Below are 21446 nucleotides of genomic sequence, written 5' to 3'. Positions count from 1 at the left end.
TATTTCTAAACCTATATACTCCGCACCAAAAACGTCATCGACCTTGCTTGTCTTGTGTGAAATGTGATGTTCATCACCATGGCAAATCTTTTTCCCATCAACCTTATGCCGTTATGACATCGATCCTCGTGTCTGGCACGGATAACAATTGTTGAAAATACTTCGATCACCCGGAACGAGTTGAATACAACAGGGATACGGTTGTGAGAGAATGGACTTTCGATCAAACTACAGTCACGTCGGAATTAAGTCCCATAGAATCTTATAAACATGGTTTTTGACTCCATCGATGCAAAGATATTAAAATAGCTTCGTTGACGGAGGATATAGAGATACCGCATTGTTCGGTAACGAAGTTTGGAGTTTTCCCGAATATCGTTTCTCCATCGGGATTAAAACCACGTCCAGTTCTCTCAAAATCGGGCGGGAATATTTTCATATCGCAAATGATGTTCCTAGCGGGCCGTAAGGCGACTATAATTTTCTAGTAATATGGCAATTAACCGTATTTTCGGAATTAGTTGTTTCATCAATTATACCTGCGACCTTCGAATCACTAGTGAATAAGTAAGCTCGACGTGGGTCGTTCAGGACTGTGCCGTGTTCGGATTTGATGGGTCAAATCGAGAAATATTAATATCTCAGCACGAGATTCCATGTCAGAGCTGATATTGATTTCGAGTGACTTATATTCGTAACCGTGTCGTGTTTTCACGGAAGAATAATAAAAAAAATTAATAGTCGAAGGGACTTCCTGAGTGAGTTTTTCTGCCTTATTTCTCAGCTGCTGGTCGTGCGGTTTTTTTTATAGTGTTTTCCGAATAGGTGTTTTCCTTTTTCGTGTTCCTCAGGGTCTAGTGAGTCGTGACTGTGTCCTGCTAAACGATTCTGAGACATGATGTTTCCGAACTCTAAAACTCGCATGAAAAGCAAAGCTTACCCCTTTGCATTTTTGGCGGAAAATTTCGCGATTCTGAAAAGTGCTGGAATAAATTCTTTCTGGCACTATTCCGACGTGATTTTGCGAGAGAAATTGATTGGGCGCAGTCCCAATACGCTGCGATCAACGGATCAGAAGAAACAGCGAAAAAACGAGGACCTGTGTTTTCGACATTTTTCAGCAGGTGCTTTTTCCTTCGTAATTTCTCTCCTGTTGATCCCACGTTCTTTTCGCTGCGTTTTCTGAGTTCCTGGGCATCCAATCGGTCAGAAAAGAGTCGTATAAATCGAATCTGAGACCAAAAATTTTTAGTCGAAAAATGAAAAAAAAGTAAGGCTAACCCCTTTGTATTTTTGGCGAAAATTTGACCGATTCTGAAAAGTGCTAAAATGCATTCTTTCTGGCACTATTCCGACGTAATTTTGCGAGAGAAATCGATTGGGCGCAGTCCCAATACGCTGCGATCAACGGATCAGAAGTAACAGCGAAAAAACGAGGACCTGTGTTTTCGACATTTTTCAGCAGGTGCTTTTTCCTTCGTAATTTCTCTCCTGTTGATCCCACGTTCTTTTCGCTGCGTTTTCAGAGTTCCTGGGCATCCAATTAGTCAGAAAAGAGTCGTATAAATCGAATCTGAGACCAAAAGTTTTTTGCCCAAAAAAAAAGTAAGGCTAACCCCTTTGTATTTTTGGCGAAAATTTGAGCGATTCTGAAAAGTGCTAAAATGCATTCTTTCTGGCACTATTCCGACGTAATTTTGCGAGAGAAATCGATTGGGCGCAGTCCCAATACGCTGCGATCAACGGATCAGAAGTAACAGCGAAAAAACGAGGACCTGTGTTTTCGACATTTTTCAGCAGGTGCTTTTTCCTTCGTAATTTCTCTCCTGTTGATCCCACGTTCTTTTCGCTGCGTTTTCAGAGTTCCTGGGCATCCAATTAGTCAGAAAAGAGTCGTATAAATCGAATCTGAGACCAAAAGTTTTTTGCCCAAAAAAAAAGTAAGGCTAACCCCTTTGTATTTTTGGCGAAAATTTGAGCGATTCTGAAAAGTGCTAAAATGCATTCTTTCTGGCACTATTCCGACGTAATTTTGCGAGAGAAATCGATTGGGCGCAGTCCCAGTACGCTGCGATCAACGGATCAGAAGTAACAGCGAAAAAACGAGGACCTGTGTTTTCGACATTTTTCAGCAGGTGCTTTTTCCTTCGTAATTTCTCTCCTGTTGATCCCACGTTCTTTTCGCCACGTTTTCTGAGTTGCTGGGGGTCCAATTAGTCAAGAAAGAGTCATCCAAATCGAATCTGAGACCAAAAGTTTTTTGCCCAAAAAAAAAGTAAGGCTAACCCCTTTGTATTTTTGGCGAAAATTTGAGCGATTCTGAAAAGTGCTAAAATGCATTCTTTCTGGCACTATTCCGACGTAATTTTGCGAGAGAAATCGATTGGGCGCAGTCCCAATACGCTGCGATCAACGGATCAGAAGTAACAGCGAAAAAACGAGGACCTGTGTTTTCGACATTTTTCAGCAGGTGCTTTTTCCTTCGTAATTTCTCTCCTGTTGATCCCACGTTCTTTTCGCTGCGTTTTCAGAGTTCCTGGGCATCCAATTAGTCAGAAAAGAGTCGTATAAATCGAATCTGAGACCAAAAGTTTTTTGCCCAAAAAAAAAGTAAGGCTAACCCCTTTGTATTTTTGGCGAAAATTTGACCGATTCTGAAAAGTGCTAAAATGCATTCTTTCTGGCACTATTCCGACGTAATTTTGCGAGAGAAATCGATTGGGCGCAGTCCCAATACGCTGCGATCAACGGATCAGAAGTAACAGCGAAAAAACGAGGACCTGTGTTTTCGACATTTTTCAGCAGGTGCTTTTTCCTTCGTAATTTCTCTCCTGTTGATCCCACGTTCTTTTCGCTGCGTTTTCAGAGTTCCTGGGCATCCAATTAGTCAGAAAAGAGTCGTATAAATCGAATCTGAGACCAAAAGTTTTTTGCCCAAAAAAAAAGTAAGGCTAACCCCTTTGTATTTTTGGCGAAAATTTGAGCGATTCTGAAAAGTGCTAAAATGCATTCTTTCTGGCACTATTCCGACGTAATTTTGCGAGAGAAATCGATTGGGCGCAGTCCCAGTACGCTGCGATCAACGGATCAGAAGTAACAGCGAAAAAACGAGGACCTGTGTTTTCGACATTTTTCAGCAGGTGCTTTTTCCTTCGTAATTTCTCTCCTGTTGATCCCACGTTCTTTTCGCCACGTTTTCTGAGTTGCTGGGGGTCCAATTAGTCAAGAAAGAGTCATCCAAATCGAATCTGAGACCAAAAGTTTTTTGCCCAAAAAAAAAGTAAGGCTAACCCCTTTGTATTTTTGGCGAAAATTTGAGCGATTCTGAAAAGTGCTAAAATGCATTCTTTCTGGCACTATTCCGACGTAATTTTGCGAGAGAAATCGATTGGGCGCAGTCCCAATACGCTGCGATCAACGGATCAGAAGTAACAGCGAAAAAACGAGGACCTGTGTTTTCGACATTTTTCAGCAGGTGCTTTTTCCTTCGTAATTTCTCTCCTGTTGATCCCACGTTCTTTTCGCTGCGTTTTCAGAGTTCCTGGGCATCCAATTAGTCAGAAAAGAGTCGTATAAATCGAATCTGAGACCAAAAGTTTTTTGCCCAAAAAAAAAGTAAGGCTAACCCCTTTGTATTTTTGGCGAAAATTTGACCGATTCTGAAAAGTGCTAAAATGCATTCTTTCTGGCACTATTCCGACGTAATTTTGCGAGAGAAATCGATTGGGCGCAGTCCCAATACGCTGCGATCAACGGATCAGAAGTAACAGCGAAAAAACGAGGACCTGTGTTTTCGACATTTTTCAGCAGGTGCTTTTTCCTTCGTAATTTCTCTCCTGTTGATCCCACGTTCTTTTCGCTGCGTTTTCAGAGTTCCTGGGCATCCAATTAGTCAGAAAAGAGTCGTATAAATCGAATCTGAGACCAAAAGTTTTTTGCCCAAAAAAAAAGTAAGGCTAACCCCTTTGTATTTTTGGCGAAAATTTGAGCGATTCTGAAAAGTGCTAAAATGCATTCTTTCTGGCACTATTCCGACGTAATTTTGCGAGAGAAATCGATTGGGCGCAGTCCCAATACGCTGCGATCAACGGATCAGAAGTAACAGCGAAAAAACGAGGACCTGTGTTTTCGACATTTTTCAGCAGGTGCTTTTTCCTTCGTAATTTCTCTCCTGTTGATCCCACGTTCTTTTCGCTGCGTTTTCAGAGTTCCTGGGCATCCAATTAGTCAGAAAAGAGTCGTATAAATCGAATCTGAGACCAAAAGTTTTTTGCCCAAAAAAAAAGTAAGGCTAACCCCTTTGTATTTTTGGCGAAAATTTGAGCGATTCTGAAAAGTGCTAAAATGCATTCTTTCTGGCACTATTCCGACGTAATTTTGCGAGAGAAATCGATTGGGCGCAGTCCCAGTACGCTGCGATCAACGGATCAGAAGTAACAGCGAAAAAACGAGGACCTGTGTTTTCGACATTTTTCAGCAGGTGCTTTTTCCTTCGTAATTTCTCTCCTGTTGATCCCACGTTCTTTTCGCCACGTTTTCTGAGTTGCTGGGGGTCCAATTAGTCAAGAAAGAGTCATCCAAATCGAATCTGAGACCAAAAGTTTTTTGCCCAAAAAAAAAGTAAGGCTAACCCCTTTGTATTTTTGGCGAAAATTTGACCGATTCTGAAAAGTGCTAAAATGCATTCTTTCTGGCACTATTCCGACGTAATTTTGCGAGAGAAATCGATTGGGCGCAGTCCCAATACGCTGCGATCAACGGATCAGAAGTAACAGCGAAAAAACGAGGACCTGTGTTTTCGACATTTTTCAGCAGGTGCTTTTTCCTTCGTAATTTCTCTCCTGTTGATCCCACGTTCTTTTCGCTGCGTTTTCAGAGTTGCTGGGGGTCCAATTAGTCAAGAAAGAGTCATCCAAATCGAATCTGAGACCAAAAGTTTTTTGCCCAAAAAAAAAGTAAGGCTAACCCCTTTGTATTTTTGGCGAAAATTTGACCGATTCTGAAAAGTGCTAAAATGCATTCTTTCTGGCACTATTCCGACGTAATTTTGCGAGAGAAATCGATTGGGCGCAGTCCCAATACGCTGCGATCAACGGATCAGAAGTAACAGCGAAAAAACGAGGACCTGTGTTTTCGACATTTTTCAGCAGGTGCTTTTTCCTTCGTAATTTCTCTCCTGTTGATCCCACGTTCTTTTCGCTGCGTTTTCAGAGTTCCTGGGCATCCAATTAGTCAGAAAAGAGTCGTATAAATCGAATCTGAGACCAAAAGTTTTTTGCCCAAAAAAAAAGTAAGGCTAACCCCTTTGTATTTTTGGCGAAAATTTGAGCGATTCTGAAAAGTGCTAAAATGCATTCTTTCTGGCACTATTCCGACGTAATTTTGCGAGAGAAATCGATTGGGCGCAGTCCCAGTACGCTGCGATCAACGGATCAGAAGTAACAGCGAAAAAACGAGGACCTGTGTTTTCGACATTTTTCAGCAGGTGCTTTTTCCTTCGTAATTTCTCTCCTGTTGATCCCACGTTCTTTTCGCCACGTTTTCTGAGTTGCTGGGGGTCCAATTAGTCAAGAAAGAGTCATCCAAATCGAATCTGAGACCAAAAGTTTTTTGCCCAAAAAAAAAGTGAGGCTAACCCCTTTGTATTTTTGGCGAAAATTTGACCGATTCTGAAAAGTGCTAAAATGCATTCTTTCCGGCACTATTCCGACGTAATTTTGCGAGAGAAATCGATTGGGCGCAGTCCCAATACGCTGCGATCAACGGATCAGAAGTAACAGCGAAAAAACGAGGACCTGTGTTTTCGACATTTTTCAGCAGGTGCTTTTTCCTTCGTAATTTCTCTCCTGTTGATCCCACGTTCTTTTCGCTGCGTTTTCAGAGTTCCTGGGCATCCAATTAGTCAGAAAAGAGTCGTATAAATCGAATCTGAGACCAAAAGTTTTTTGCCCAAAAAAAAAGTAAGGCTAACCCCTTTGTATTTTTGGCGAAAATTTGACCGATTCTGAAAAGTGCTAAAATGCATTCTTTCCGGCACTATTCCGACGTAATTTTGCGAGAGAAATCGATTGGGCGCAGTCCCAATACGCTGCGATCAACGGATCAGAAGTAACAGCGAAAAAACGAGGACCTGTGTTTTCGACATTTTTCAGCAGGTGCTTTTTCCTTCGTAATTTCTCTCCTGTTGATCCCACGTTCTTTTCGCTGCGTTTTCAGAGTTCCTGGGCATCCAATTAGTCAGAAAAGAGTCGTATAAATCGAATCTGAGACCAAAAGTTTTTTGCCCAAAAAAAAAGTAAGGCTAACCCCTTTGTATTTTTGGCGAAAATTTGACCGATTCTGAAAAGTGCTAAAATGCATTCTTTCTGGCACTATTCCGACGTAATTTTGCGAGAGAAATCGATTGGGCGCAGTCCCAATACGCTGCGATCAACGGATCAGAAGTAACAGCGAAAAAACGAGGACCTGTGTTTTCGACATTTTTCAGCAGGTGCTTTTTCCTTCGTAATTTCTCTCCTGTTGATCCCACGTTCTTTTCGCTGCGTTTTCTGAGTTCCTGGGCATCCAATCGGTCAGAAAAGAGTCGTATAAATCGAATCTGAGACCAAAAGTTTTTTGCCCAAAAAAAAAGTAAGGCTAACCCCTTTGTATTTTTGGCGAAAATTTGAGCGATTCTGAAAAGTGCTAAAATGCATTCTTTCCGGCACTATTCCGACGTATTTTTGCGAGAGAAATCGATTGGGCGCAGTCCCAATACGCTGCGATCAACGGATCAGAAGTAACAGCGAAAAAACGAGGACCTGTGTTTTCGACATTTTTCAGCAGGTGCTTTTTCCTTCGTAATTTCTCTCCTGTTGATCCCACGTTCTTTTCGCTGCGTTTTCTGAGTTCCTGGGCATCCAATCGGTCAGAAAAGAGTCGTATAAATCGAATCTGAGACCAAAAATTTTTGGTCGAAAAATGAAAAAAAAGTAAGGCTAACCCCTTTGTATTTTTGGCGAAAATTTGAGCGATTCTGAAAAGTGCTGGAACCCATTCTTTCCGGCACTATTCCGACGTATTTTTGCGAGAGAAATCGATTGGGCGCAGTCCCAATACGCTGCGATCAACGGATCAGAAGTAACAGCGAAAAAACGAGGACCTGTGTTTTCGACATTTTTCAGCAGGTGCTTTTTCCTTCGTAATTTCTCTCCTGTTGATCCCACGTTCTTTTCGCTGCGTTTTCAGAGTTCCTGGGCATCCAATTAGTCAGAAAAGAGTCGTATAAATCGAATCTGAGACCAAAAGTTTTTTGCCCAAAAAAAAAGTAAGGCTAACCCCTTTGTATTTTTGGCGAAAATTTGACCGATTCTGAAAAGTGCTGGAACCCATTCTTTCCGGCACTATTCCGACGTAGTTTTGCGAGAGAAATCGATTGGGCGCAGTCCCAATACGCTGCGATCAACGGATCAGAAGTAACAGCGAAAAAACGAGGACCTGTGTTTTCGACATTTTTCAGCAGGTGCTTTTTCCTTCGTAATTTCTCTCCTGTTGATCCCACGTTCTTTTTGCTGCGTTTTCTGAGTTGCTGGGCATCCAATCAGTCAGAAAAGAGTCGTATAAATTGAATCTGAGACCAAAAATTTTTTGGTCGAAAAATGAAAAAAAAGTAAGGCTAACCCCTTTGTATTTTTGGCGAAAATTTGAGCTTTTCTGAAAAGTGCTAAAATGCATTCTTTCCGGCACTATTCCGACGTATTTTTGCGAGAGAAATCGATTGGGCGCAGTCCCAATACGCTGCGATCAACGGATCAGAAGTAACAGCGAAAAAACGAGGACCTGTGTTTTCGACATTTTTCAGCAGGTGCTTTTTCCTTCGTAATTTCTCTCCTGTTGATCCCACGTTCTTTTCGCCACGTTTTCTGAGTTGCTGGGGGTCCAATTAGTCAAGAAAGAGTCATCCAAATCGAATCTGAGACCAAAAGTTTTTTGCCCAAAAAAAAAGTGAGGCTAACCCCTTTGTATTTTTGGCGAAAATTTGAGCGATTCTGAAAAGTGCTAAAATGCATTCTTTCCGGCACTATTCCGACGTATTTTTGCGAGAGAAATCGATTGGGCGCAGTCCCAATACGCTGCGATCAACGGATCAGAAGTAACAGCGAAAAAACGAGGACCTGTGTTTTCGACATTTTTCAGCAGGTGCTTTTTCCTTCGTAATTTCTCTCCTGTTGATCCCACGTTCTTTTCGCTGCGTTTTCTGAGTTCCTGGGCATCCAATCGGTCAGAAAAGAGTCGTATAAATCGAATCTGAGACCAAAAATTTTTGGTCGAAAAATGAAAAAAAAGTAAGGCTAACCCCTTTGTATTTTTGGCGAAAATTTGAGCGATTCTGAAAAGTGCTGGAACCCATTCTTTCCGGCACTATTCCGACGTAATTTTGCAAGAGAAATCGATTGGGCGCAGTCCCAATACGCTGCGATCAACGGATCAGAAGTAACAGCGAAAAAACGAGGACCTGTGTTTTCGACATTTTTCAGCAGGTGCTTTTTCCTTCGTAATTTCTCTCCTGTTGATCCCACGTTCTTTTCGCCACGTTTTCTGAGTTGCTGGGGGTCCAATTAGTCAAGAAAGAGTCATCCAAATCGAATCTGAGACCAAAAGTTTTTTGCCCAAAAAAAAAGTAAGGCTAACCCCTTTGTATTTTTGGCGAAAATTTGACCGATTCTGAAAAGTGCTAAAATGCATTCTTTCTGGCACTATTCCGACGTAATTTTGCGAGAGAAATCGATTGGGCGCAGTCCCAATACGCTGCGATCAACGGATCAGAAGTAACAGCGAAAAAACGAGGACCTGTGTTTTCGACATTTTTCAGCAGGTGCTTTTTCCTTCGTAATTTCTCTCCTGTTGATCCCACGTTCTTTTCGCTGCGTTTTCAGAGTTCCTGGGCATCCAATAAGTCAGAAAAGAGTCGTATAAATCGAATCTGAGACCAAAAGTTTTTTGCCCAAAAAAAAAGTAAGGCTAACCCCTTTGTATTTTTGGCGAAAATTTGAGCGATTCTGAAAAGTGCTAAAATGTATTCTTTCCGGCACTATTCCGACGTATTTTTGCGAGAGAAATCGATTGGGCGCAGTCCCAATACGCTGCGATCAACGGATCAGAAGTAACAGCGAAAAAACGAGGACCTGTGTTTTCGACATTTTTCAGCAGGTGCTTTTTCCTTCGTAATTTCTCTCCTGTTGATCCCACGTTCTTTTCGCTGCGTTTTCAGAGTTCCTGGGCATCCAATTAGTCAGAAAAGAGTCGTATAAATCGAATCTGAGACCAAAAGTTTTTTGCCCAAAAAAAAAGTAAGGCTAACCCCTTTGTATTTTTGGCGAAAATTTGACCGATTCTGAAAAGTGCTAAAATGCATTCTTTCTGGCACTATTCCGACGTAATTTTGCGAGAGAAATCGATTGGGCGCAGTCCCAATACGCTGCGATCAACGGATCAGAAGTAACAGCGAAAAAACGAGGACCTGTGTTTTCGACATTTTTCAGCAGGTGCTTTTTCCTTCGTAATTTCTCTCCTGTTGATCCCACGTTCTTTTCGCTGCGTTTTCAGAGTTCCTGGGCATCCAATTAGTCAGAAAAGAGTCGTATAAATCGAATCTGAGACCAAAAGTTTTTTGCCCAAAAAAAAAGTAAGGCTAACCCCTTTGTATTTTTGGCGAAAATTTGACCGATTCTGAAAAGTGCTGGAACCCATTCTTTCCGGCACTATTCCGACGTATTTTTGCGAGAGAAATCGATTGGGCGCAGTCCCAATACGCTGCGATCAACGGATCAGAAGTAACAGCGAAAAAACGAGGACCTGTGTTTTCGACATTTTTCAGCAGGTGCTTTTTCCTTCGTAATTTCTCTCCTGTTGATCCCACGTTCTTTTTGCTGCGTTTTCTGAGTTGCTGGGCATCCAATCAGTCAGAAAAGAGTCGTATAAATTGAATCTGAGACCAAAAATTTTTTGGTCGAAAAATGAAAAAAAAGTAAGGCTAACCCCTTTGTATTTTTGGCGAAAATTTGAGCTTTTCTGAAAAGTGCTAAAATGCATTCTTTCCGGCACTATTCCGACGTATTTTTGCGAGAGAAATCGATTGGGCGCAGTCCCAATACGCTGCGATCAACGGATCAGAAGTAACAGCGAAAAAACGAGGACCTGTGTTTTCGACATTTTTCAGCAGGTGCTTTTTCCTTCGTAATTTCTCTCCTGTTGATCCCACGTTCTTTTCGCCACGTTTTCTGAGTTGCTGGGGGTCCAATTAGTCAAGAAAGAGTCGTATAAATCGAATCTGAGACTAAAAATTATTTGGTCGAGAAATGAAAAAAAAGCAAGGCAAGTAAGAGTAAAAAAATACGCCGTGATCAGCGGACAAGAAGTTAGAGCCGAAAAACGAAAAATTTGAAGCGTCGTCTCTCTCTCGTTGATACAACGCTCTTTTCTCCACGTTTTCTGCGTTCCTGAGGGTCCAATTAGTCGAGGAACACTTCTGCAAACCGTGTTGTGAGCAAAAATTTTCCGTGATCTGAAAATCGCCAAAAAAATCATGGCCCTCCGGATTTCTTTAGTCGAAATTAAGCCGATTCTCAGTCGTGTCAGAATGAATTTTGTGACACTCTTTGTTGTCGTAGGTAATACTTATAACAATAGTAGCATGTAACACAAATGCAGTATCAGATTATCATTGTTGTTTTTATTCATCTTACTAAAACAATACAATATGGTTCTATTACACTGCAATATATATCTTTTCTCAAATTACATAATTTGTGACATATCAATTGCCCCATCTTAAACCTATTGATGTACAACTCGCTTCATACATCATATGAATGTATCTTTCTTGCTACTTTTTTATCGCAAAATAATAACATCAATTCTGCTCACACTTGTAATGTTTGGTGCACATTCAGCATTACCTGTTCCATATTTAAACAGAGCATGGTATTCAAGACACTATTACTGAAACGTTCCCAAACTATTATACGTTCACACCTCTCATCATTCATCTACATAATTTTATCTCATTCTCACGATTGAAGAAGCTGAAGTGGAAAAAATATGCCGAACGAGGCCAATAATTTCAATCAAAGAGCGGTGATGTTGTCACGAAACCTGATTCTTTTACATAGCGTTTTCGATTTATGGAATAACGTTGTTTCTTATATACAATTTAATATTGACGAAGTATCTCGTTCGACAATAATAATCATTGTTCAGTGCACAGTTGCATTTATTGTTGTTAAACTTACAATAATTTCCATCTCCTGTTTGTCAAACCATCTCAATGTTACATATTTTGTTTCCTTTTCATTTCTTACATGCTAATAATATCAAATACGGCTAATTCCCCAGCTCTATATTATCTGTCATCTATTTACAAGCTCCTCAGTCTTGTGTGGAGTTCACATCGTTTCTCCGTTGAAGAAAATAAAAATTATCATTACTGTACTCTATTTTTTCCTCCGCTCAGTTTGATAATACTCATTTGATCTGAACGAAATTATCTTCGTATACTGTTAGAAAACGTCGACAAAAAGTTAGAGTAAAACCGTGCATCGATTGGCAAGATGAAAATCTAATATTTCGAAAAGAGTTGGTCAAAATGGAGCAGTTTGTGTACCGGAGAAGAAACACAAAAAAAAATCTACTGCGGAGTTTGGTGGAGGATCGTTTCGAATTTCAAACGTCGTAATTTGACGTACATGCATGTTTTTTTTTTTTTTTTTTGTTATTTTCTCATTATTTTCATTGAATTCTCATCTTTACAATCTATATAATATATGCACGCATATAATTTTATTATACATTATTATAACATGTTTCTAACCTACCCTAAATTATACCTAATCAATGTTCATATTACATATCATATATATGATACAGGTAGAGTCTGAGGTGAAGAAATACTTATAAAACATCGGTTTGCTATGTAATGATAGTATTATATTAAAGTATATAATAATTAGTAAAACTTGGGCATAATTAAGCAGAGCGTATAATATGTACAGCAATAAAAAAATATAGAAAAATCCTTTCGATTAAATATGCAATATTGTGTACATATATATATATATATATACACATATATATACACACATATATTCTTGTTTTTATTTTTAATTAATAATGTATGTATGTAGTATAGCCGTTTTATAATTATCATTATCATCAATATTATTAGTTTAATTATTATTATTGTTTTTATTATCCAGTAACAAATCGCAGCTCTTCCTCTTTCAAATTTTTATACATGTATGAAACAAATGTTATACGTGAAGAAAAATTCGTTTGAATAATATACAGTAATTTGATCACTAGGGTCGAAAAATGCGTATGACGATCACGTCTATCCTACGGGAATAAATAATTCATGCCCATATCATGCGTAGGAAGTATCTCGTCAACTTTTCGCAAACTATAAAAATTCGATGAGCCGTGAGAATCGAATGATTAACGGCCCCGCGTCTTTTCCTGCAATGCATTTCGATAATACGACTGATTTATTTCTATTCTTTATTGGCGAGACGCAGCGCAGGCTCTAAATTTTCAAATTCGCATCCAACGATGCGAATATGGCCGTGGAAAAACGATTCTCCGATCCGTCTAACGTGAATAATCGTTTTCAGATACTTTTCCGGATTAAATACTTCGCGTAATCGACTTTTCTTATCATAAGTTGTATGCAACAACTTTTTTTTTTTTTTTCTTTCTTATGAAATCACCGTTTCAAATTCGCCTTCCTCGGTCATCAGACCGCGTGTAATTTATCAAGGAAACGACCTAAAAGTGTTCGAATCGCAACGTAAGAAGTGACACGAGCCATACATCAATCAGTTGTCACGGCGCAAAGAAATTGGCTCTTTCTATATATACGGTGTGAAATATTATCCTAACTAGCCACCATTATTCGCAAGAGAACAAAGAGATTTATCTCGTCCTTTAAAAAAAAAAAAAAAAAAAAAAAAAAAAAAAAACGATCTAAATGAAAATGCGAATAGAAAGAAAATAGCTGTGAAAAATTAACGAAGACAGAAATTTTATTGGCACAGCGTTTTTTGCGCACTCGGACTGCCAACCAGCTTCTTAAACACAATTTTTCCTATCTACTTTTTTCCTAAATCTTTCGATCTTCTGCGTAATGTTTTTTTTTTTTTTTTTTTTTGTCTCCATACAACTCGTAATCGAGCCTATCCTTTATTCGCGATTCCGAATGCGAACACTAATCATTTGTACAAATATTTCCGCGGGGTTTGAGAAAAGTGCGGGGGAAAAAAAAAAGAAAGAGAAAATAAAATTACCTCGTTACGCGAAATCTGAAGACTTCGTTTGCGTTTATCGTATGCGAAAAATGGAAGGTGGTAAATTATTTAACAGGTTTTTTTTTCTTCTTCACATCCCTTTGCAATACCGCGCAAGAATATTTTTAATATCTGCGTTCCGCGCTCATTTGCACCGTGAATGGAAATATTTTCTTTTTAACAACGTGTAACGCTCAACCAACCTCGGTGAAATTTTTTTCCACCCGCAAATATATCCGTCTAATTTCGCGATATAAGACCACTTGCACAAGTATTCTGTGAACCGAGATTAGACGGCGGTGAAATATTGCAAAAGACATTTATTCGACGATGAATATTTTCTCGCGTCTCCCTGCGTTTGTGTTTAAGGCGTAAAGAAAAAAAAGAAAAAAAGAGTATAAAAAAAAACAGACAAAGAAAACCAACTTCGTCATTCCAGTAGAAGCTTCGGCGTTGTAAAATTTTATTACCGTATCGTGTAAAAAATTTGCACGCGAATATTGCGAGACACCGAAGATAGATTAAATTCTAAAGTAATTTAAATTATACACGTACAACTTGACGTATCTTCGAAATTGGCAAAAAATTTGCAGATGAAGATGCGACGGGTACAATTTCTATTTTCTGTTTTTTTTTTTCTTTTTTCCCCGCAGAGAATAATCCGTTCTATTGTTTTCAGATCGAGTCCGATAACACCTGGAGAGAAATAAGAAATTACGGAAGAAAGCAGAAATATTTTCGAGGAGATGATAAAAACGCGGAAATTCCCGCAACTCGACATTTTCGCTCGGAGAAGAATCTTTGCGCGAAGAGAATAAAATATTCACCGGTGACGAATGTTGGTTAAAATAAATTTATAATTTATCTTGAACATCAACGATAGATATCGATTTACGGATCTGACGCCATCTTCTAGTATTATCTAATCGTAAGCCACTTTAGTTATATATATATATATATATATATATATATATATGTATGTATATATCATACATAATACAACACGCATGTAACATGCGTAACTGCAATGAATCAAAATCACATTATTCCTTATACATCATCGTATAATGTATAATATGTATCGACAATAATTATAATTGAAGGCCACTACAAACGTATATAATCATTTTTCAATATAATATAACGATTTGTACTAATGCTATATAATATATTTAATCATAAGTAGTTTAAAGCTGTATACATATATATATATATATTTGTTATTTCTTGTTTTCGTTCACGTTATACTATTTAATTTTTACTCATGCCAATAAAATAATATTGCAATAACGAGATTGAAAATTCATAAAAATATTACATTATATGTATATATATGTGTGCATTTATACATATATATAGTTCAACTTGCGTACATGTATATTTATATACTGCCCAAAGCCTGTTAGACCTCGTAATTTTTTCTAGACACTAATTACAAGCATTTCGTATCATTGTTACAGTCACGATCGGTACAAGAATAATAACAATGACAATAATCATCTTTTTGTAGCGAACGCGAATGGAATTAGTGTATAAAATATCATTCATCTCAATTTCAATCTCGGCTATCTTTCATCTTATTTATCTCCCATCAATTCGCGTGTAATATTTTTTTTTTCTTTAACAATATCTGAATTCGTTCGAAGACACCTAAACTTACAACATTTTCATTAAATTATACGTTCATGAATCGGAGGGGTTTTCGTCTAAAATTTATCAACATCATTTATCATCGGTATAATTATTACAATTTCTTCTGTAAAGCTAGGCAATTGCGTATGCGAATGGCAAACATCTGTCGTTAATTCAATTAATTGTACGTAACTCCGTTAAATGTGTTCTCTCATATTCAATTATTTTCAATCGTACGCCCTTCGGTGTAATGTGTTAGATTTCGTTTTCAATGCCACAGGTACAGTGCTTGTATCTCCTTACACAGCGTGATTTCTATTAGGTTTAAAAAAAAAAAAAAAAAAAATTCATGAAACCGATATCAATCGATAATAATAATGATAATTAAAAGGCATTCTACGAACATTTACATTATTTTAAATAGGTACGCTGCGTGTCTTTACATACGTGTATATTACGGTACAATTGTCAGTACCTATAAAGATGAGTGGAAAATATTTTTGTTAGTTTGAAAATTTGAAGAAAATAAAAAAAATAACAAACACGCACAAAAAAAAAAAAAAAAAAAACGTTTCTTCGTCCGAAGAAGTTAAACTCGCGTACGGAACCGATCAACAATTCGTACGAATGATAATAATGAACAATTAGGCAGTGCGGATTTTTTTTTTTTTATGATAAATCTAGGCAGATTCCAATAATATATGCATTTACGTACCATACATAATATTATAAAATTTATAATTTTAATACATACGCATAGATATATATATATATGTATATAAAATTTACACTATTTTCTGCGTGGTTGGCAGTCCCGCGGTTGTTGTTTTTTTTTTTTTTTCTTTGTTACTAATTTATTTTTTTCTTCATTTCTTTTTTTTTTCAATGGAATGTTCATCCGTACGCAGTACAAGTTGTGAAAAAAACATTTCAACGATATTCTCAAATATTAAAATCCAACGTGTAATTAATGATCGTAATTACTTTCGATCCTCTGCAACTCAAATATCCATTTGAATCGTGACAGATTTTTCAGATCTTTCGGAAGAATTCATTTTTTTTTTTTTTTTGCCGCCTTTGTTTAATTTTATCAAACAAATTTTTCATAGTTTTGAAAACGTGTGATCAAAATTTTAATACTTTTCCGTCCTGTACTCATACACGAAACACGTAATCTCTTGCGGAGGATCGAAACGATTGTTCTTTATTTTTTTTTTATAATACTTATACTGCGTAATTCTTACAATTGTTGTTGTTGTTGTTGTTGTTATTATTATTATTATTGTTATTGTTATTATTATTATTATTATTCACTTTTTCATTACGATATACTTGTCATCATACTTATAACTAATACTAGCTATTATTACCGTAATTTAACTTTAAACGCGAGAATTAATAACGTAGATATTGTGTATATTCATAGCTGCCGCTTATAATTGTACCTAAAATATATTTATACTCCATATAATAATAATAATAATAACAACAAAAATAATAATATGTTATGTACTTCGAACGTAAATTTCGAAGAGATGATTATACGCACCTGTAATCGTGGTAATTGTTATTATAATTATAGATAATAACATCTTTCCGACAAGGAGTGAAAATAACAAAAAAGGAGAGAGAGAAAAACAAAAAAAAAAAAAAAAAAAAGAATAGAAAAAGAAACGAAATCAAAATAGAAGAGACTAATGAAAAATGTACCAGCACGATTATGGCGTTAATTTACGACGCGTTATCATATAATGTATGTATAATACAATGTGTTAATTTACATTTTACAACGACTGCCCAGTCGATTGAACGTACTGTAATATAGCGTAATAGTATTTACATTATTCGTTTGTATGTAGTTATTTGTTTACAATATATATATATATATATATATATATATATTTTTATTTCTACCCGGCGTGTCTATAAAAAAAGAAAACCCCGAAACGAGGGAAGAAAAAGAAAGAGAAAAAAAAAAATCTTTCACTCATTCTCACAGAATTCTCACGAAATTCCGACGCTCAACTATTCAACGATAATGCGTAAACTATAACCGGATTTTCCGTTTCCTTCTAATAATTCGTCGAATATTTACATACTTTTTTCTTTGAATACTAGAATATCATTATCATCATTATTATTATTATTATTAAATTTTTATCAATCGTATAATCAATATCGTTATTGAACATTTTTATCGTTAAAATAATTTTATTCCGCGATCGAGCTGTAGTTTTTTTTTTTGCGGTTACAATCGTATCGTCAATAATTGTCCCTTGATTACGTGTACGTTTCTTTTTTTTTTTTTTCTCATTTTTTTCATTTTTTTTTTCACTCTTCTAAAAATTGTTCCTCAGTTAATTTATTTCAATCGAAGGTCGTTATTATACTCCGTTGTTAGACGATTTTAATGCAATTTACTGTCCGTTTCCGCGTACGTACGCTGTACAATATAAGGTATATGTCTTACATATCCGCATTACAGCATATTATATTAATCAAGCTATAACAATAATCGATTTGTATCTTTCGTTCCGTTTTTCGCCGCGATCCGATACATTATTTACAGTAAATCTATGTCGTATTATATTATATACGTATACGTTTATAATCTAAGTTTTTGTATTACAGGCAATCGACGACGGCGCGGGTAAGGTTTCGTGATCGAAGCGATTCGTCGGTTGGATACCCGGCTTTCAAATTCTTATTCAAGCTGTCTTCCTCAAAGCTTCTTTTCCCCCCCCTTTGCATAATATTATTACAGTATAAACGAGTCACCGTGTTGTTTATTTATTTATTTATTTATTTATTTATTTTTCCGTCTCTTTTTTCTCATCTTCTTGAAATCGATTTTTTTTTTTTCTCTCTGTCGCATCGTACAAACTCACGAGAAATATACATAAAGGTTATTACGGAAGGCACGCCTCGTTTGCTGCGAATGCTTAAGTACTACTCAACATAATATTCGTAATTTTTTCTAAATCTCTCTCTCTCTCTCTCTCTCTCTCTCTCTCTCTCTCATTCTCACTCTCCGTTTTACTTTCATTCACTGTCAACTAAATCTATTTCTTTTTTTCTTTCTTTCTTTCTTTCATTCCTTTCTTTTGTTAGCGCTGTACAATTATCGTCGTCGTCGTCATCCTCTTCTCTCGTCGTTTTATTCACACGTTAACTAGAATAACAACACGGGGGTGGCGGTGGCAGAGTGTGGTGGGGGGGGGGGGGGGGGGGCAGCCGGCACTAAACGCGAACACAGTTCTCCATTGTATCACATTTTTTTTTTTTTTTTTTTTCCCAATACTTACACGATATAATCTACTACGCCTTCTCCGTACATTGGTATTACTACGTAGAGACTGTCTCTCCGGGCATCTGTCTTTATTTATTACACGTACAACGTATTCACGTTCAGACGATTTCGTTTTCTTTCTCACCCTTATTTTATTATTTTATTATCGTTTACACGTATATGGGTAGTCCGGATACCGCACAGGTTTCTGTTACTTCCGTTACATCGGTTTTCCCATTTTTTTTTTTTTATTTTTTTCTTACCGTTTCTGTTTCGTTCTAAAATATCCCGAGCCTCGTTACCGTGAAAGGTGAATTTAAAAAAAAAAAAGAAAAAACAGCAACAAACCAAATTACCCAAAGTACAAGTTAAAGTAAAATTGACTTTCTAACGAATCATTTGGCACATGCTTGCTTACTTTTTCGTTTTCACGTAAAACACATATCGTTACTTGTATCAAAATCGGTTTTTTTTTTTTTGGTTTCATTAAGACTCCGTGAGATAAGGTGATCAGATTGTTCCCTGTTCTGCATAATCGTATAGTGAAAATCCTGACGTACCATTGTAAAAAATTGGAAACCCGTGCAGTTGCCAGACTACACATTAGCCGAATTCAATTTCACATCGCATCCGAAGTACGTGAATGATAAGAGAAAAAGAAAACGTACGGTCGAGAATTTTCGGTAAAAATTATTCGGTTTTACCGAAACGAGCATATCGGTCGAAACCGAATGAAACGTTTTACGTAAATTGAGAAAAACAAAAAAAAAAAAATAAACGAAAAACAACAAGCGAGAACGCCCGCGGTATTCCTAATCAATTTCTCGCCTCGTCGCGAATCATCATCATCATCGTCATCATCATGACATCATCGTTATCCCGTGACGTCGAACGGTCAAAATTGTACCTAGAAGCTGTGCTCTGGCGATCGTCATTTACGTCGTCGTTGTCGCTGTTACCCAAGAAGCCGCGAATCTGAAGTTCGGCCGTTGAGCATTCGGACTGCGATTCAAGGGCGTCTTCGTCCTGGAGGCAGATCCTTAGCTGAGGATAATTCGCGACGAGTTCGTCGCCGCACGACGTTTGTATCGGTTTTTTCCGACGTTGGTAAAAACCGCGATCGCCCTCCTTGTCACCCCCGGAATCGTCCCAACGATACATCTGCTCGACTCCTTCTTCGCCCTCTTCTTTTTCTTCTTCGTCGGCGAACATCGTCTCGGGAATAATAACTCGTCCGTTCTTCGCCTCGTACTGAGCAATGCACTTGACCATGTCGTTGAAGTTCGGTAAAAATTGCGGGTTGAACATCGAGCCCTCGTCGCCCTGATGGCCCAGGGTGGCTATCATGTAGTGATCGCGGTTAGAGCCGACAGACGGATCTCTAACAGCGCCGAGCCGCGTCTCCGTCGGCGATAAAGTCTCAAAGAAGTTCCGGTCCCTCTTACCGCAGGCCGGCTGCTTTGTCCTCTTCCTCTTTTTCCTACCCCCGGAAGTTACGACGGTAACGGAAGTCGAGGACGTCGGTGCGGCCGTTGTCGTATCGCCCGAGGAAGACCGCCTGTTGATGCTCGACGACGAGGGCTTCTTGGTTCCGCCGGATTCGGTTCCGGTTTCGGACGAGCTCGAGTCCATCAGGCGATTACTTAGGGCTCAGACGGGCTGCCTCTTCCTGTATCATATGTAGGTCTTCTTCACCTTCTGCATCGGCTTGTTCTCCGCCGACGAGTTCGCGTTCTTTCCGTTCGGGTTCTTCGGCGGTACGTTCAGCACGAGGTTTATGGACTTGTTGTTGTAGCCCGGTGACTCCGGACCCTCCGTCAACCGATTCAGCTGCTGTCGCTGCTCCGGCGGATCCGGGTAACCCGTGCCTCGTAATCTCTGGGAAAACCAGAAACCCGACGCGAAACCGGCCAGCAGGGAAAACAGGCATGTTCCCAGTAACGCGCCCGTCAACGTCTGCGCCGAATAAACTACCGGCGTCACGATAACACCTGGAAAAAGAAATTCTTTGTTGGACACAGGCCGGTTTCTTAAATTTCCCAGATCGTAGACTGTCAAAAACTGTCAAATAGTGACCGGTGTGGACTACTGTGAAACAATTTACTCAGATCGATATCAAACAGTGTTAGGTTCAGATCAAAAAATGTTGTACAGAAGTTTACACCGCATTTTTTTTTTTTTTTTTTTTTTTTTTTACAGTGTAAGTACGACAATTTTTTTCGTCCCTTTCAAATGTTTTTCCAATAAATTATCCACACTTGTCCTCTTTATTTTTATTCCGAATCGTTTTGTCGTCACGTTTGTTGCGTTCGTTTTCTTCACAATTCTCTCGACCGTTAAATTTTTTTTTTTTTTTTTTTATATCATCAATTTTCCTGAATTATTGAAAAGGATTAAAATCGCGAAACGGGGTCTAGCTTTACAAAGTCTATTTCACAAGTTTCAAATTTTTAAACATTATTTCCCGTTCTCATATAAGTGAGTAAAAAACGGTTATTACGCTGCGTTTTTTACGGTTTAACAAGAATAATCGAAGCAATCCTTTATATGCAAAACTCGCGAAGAATTAACGACCATTAGCTGTGAGTAAAAGGCAAATATCTATAATAACAATTATAGTTACAGGCTACTCTTCTAACAGACGCATATAACAGACATGTTCAATTAATAAGGCGATTGAAGTAAAGTTTAATAAAAATGAGAAAGAATAGAACAATATTGAGTTAACAAGGTGAAAAAAGATAAGAATATTATCAAATTAGGCAATTCGATTAGTGAACAGTAAAACATATTTTTCGTTCGCTACTTAAGCCCACATATGAAACTACCAACGTTTCGAGAAAATATATAAGAGAGAAAAAAAAAAAAAAAAGAATGATAATAAAAATGCGGCTATGGAGAAAAAAAGAGAAAAAGTAGAGTAACGACTTTGAGGAACTTTGAACGTCAGAAAGAAAAGAAAACTAACGCGTGGAGGAAATAATTTTGCGTCATTAATCTAAAACTTGTCAAAAGTGCAGGATTAATTTTTTATATTCGAAAAGCAAATCTTTCATTCGTTCATCGAGTCTCGTTGTTGTTTCGAATTTTTTTTTTTTAATATTGTTTATTCCCCGGGGATTCGAAGAACTTTGCATACAAAGTAAAGCCGACGATTCTTCTTTCTTACCGCTAAAACAGTTCAGCTTTTTATTACGCAGTTGTTG

The 21446-nt window shown here is 37.9% G+C and overlaps 1 protein-coding gene across 3 annotated transcripts in view; it reads right to left on the bottom strand.

Annotated features, from left to right (window-relative positions):
• Positions 1 to 18658: 18658 nt before the first annotated feature.
• The window catches only part of LOC107221389 (semaphorin-1A), a 138227-nt gene continuing 135439 nt past the window's right edge, over positions 18659 to 21446 (bottom strand). For all 3 annotated transcript variants that reach the window (XM_046739803.1, XM_046739802.1, XM_046739804.1), the window contains one exon: positions 18659 to 20231. In XM_046739803.1, the coding sequence (XP_046595759.1) occupies positions 19915 to 20231 (317 nt within the window). In that variant the 3' untranslated portion in view covers positions 18659 to 19914. The remainder of the gene's footprint in view (positions 20232 to 21446) is intronic.

The sequence above is a fragment of the Neodiprion lecontei genome, chromosome 5 (assembly GCF_021901455.1).
Source record: "Neodiprion lecontei isolate iyNeoLeco1 chromosome 5, iyNeoLeco1.1, whole genome shotgun sequence".
Classification (NCBI taxonomy): Eukaryota; Metazoa; Arthropoda; class Insecta; order Hymenoptera; family Diprionidae; genus Neodiprion; species Neodiprion lecontei.
Note: the sequence above shows the minus strand (reverse complement) of the source record. Positions and strands in the feature narration are given on the sequence as shown.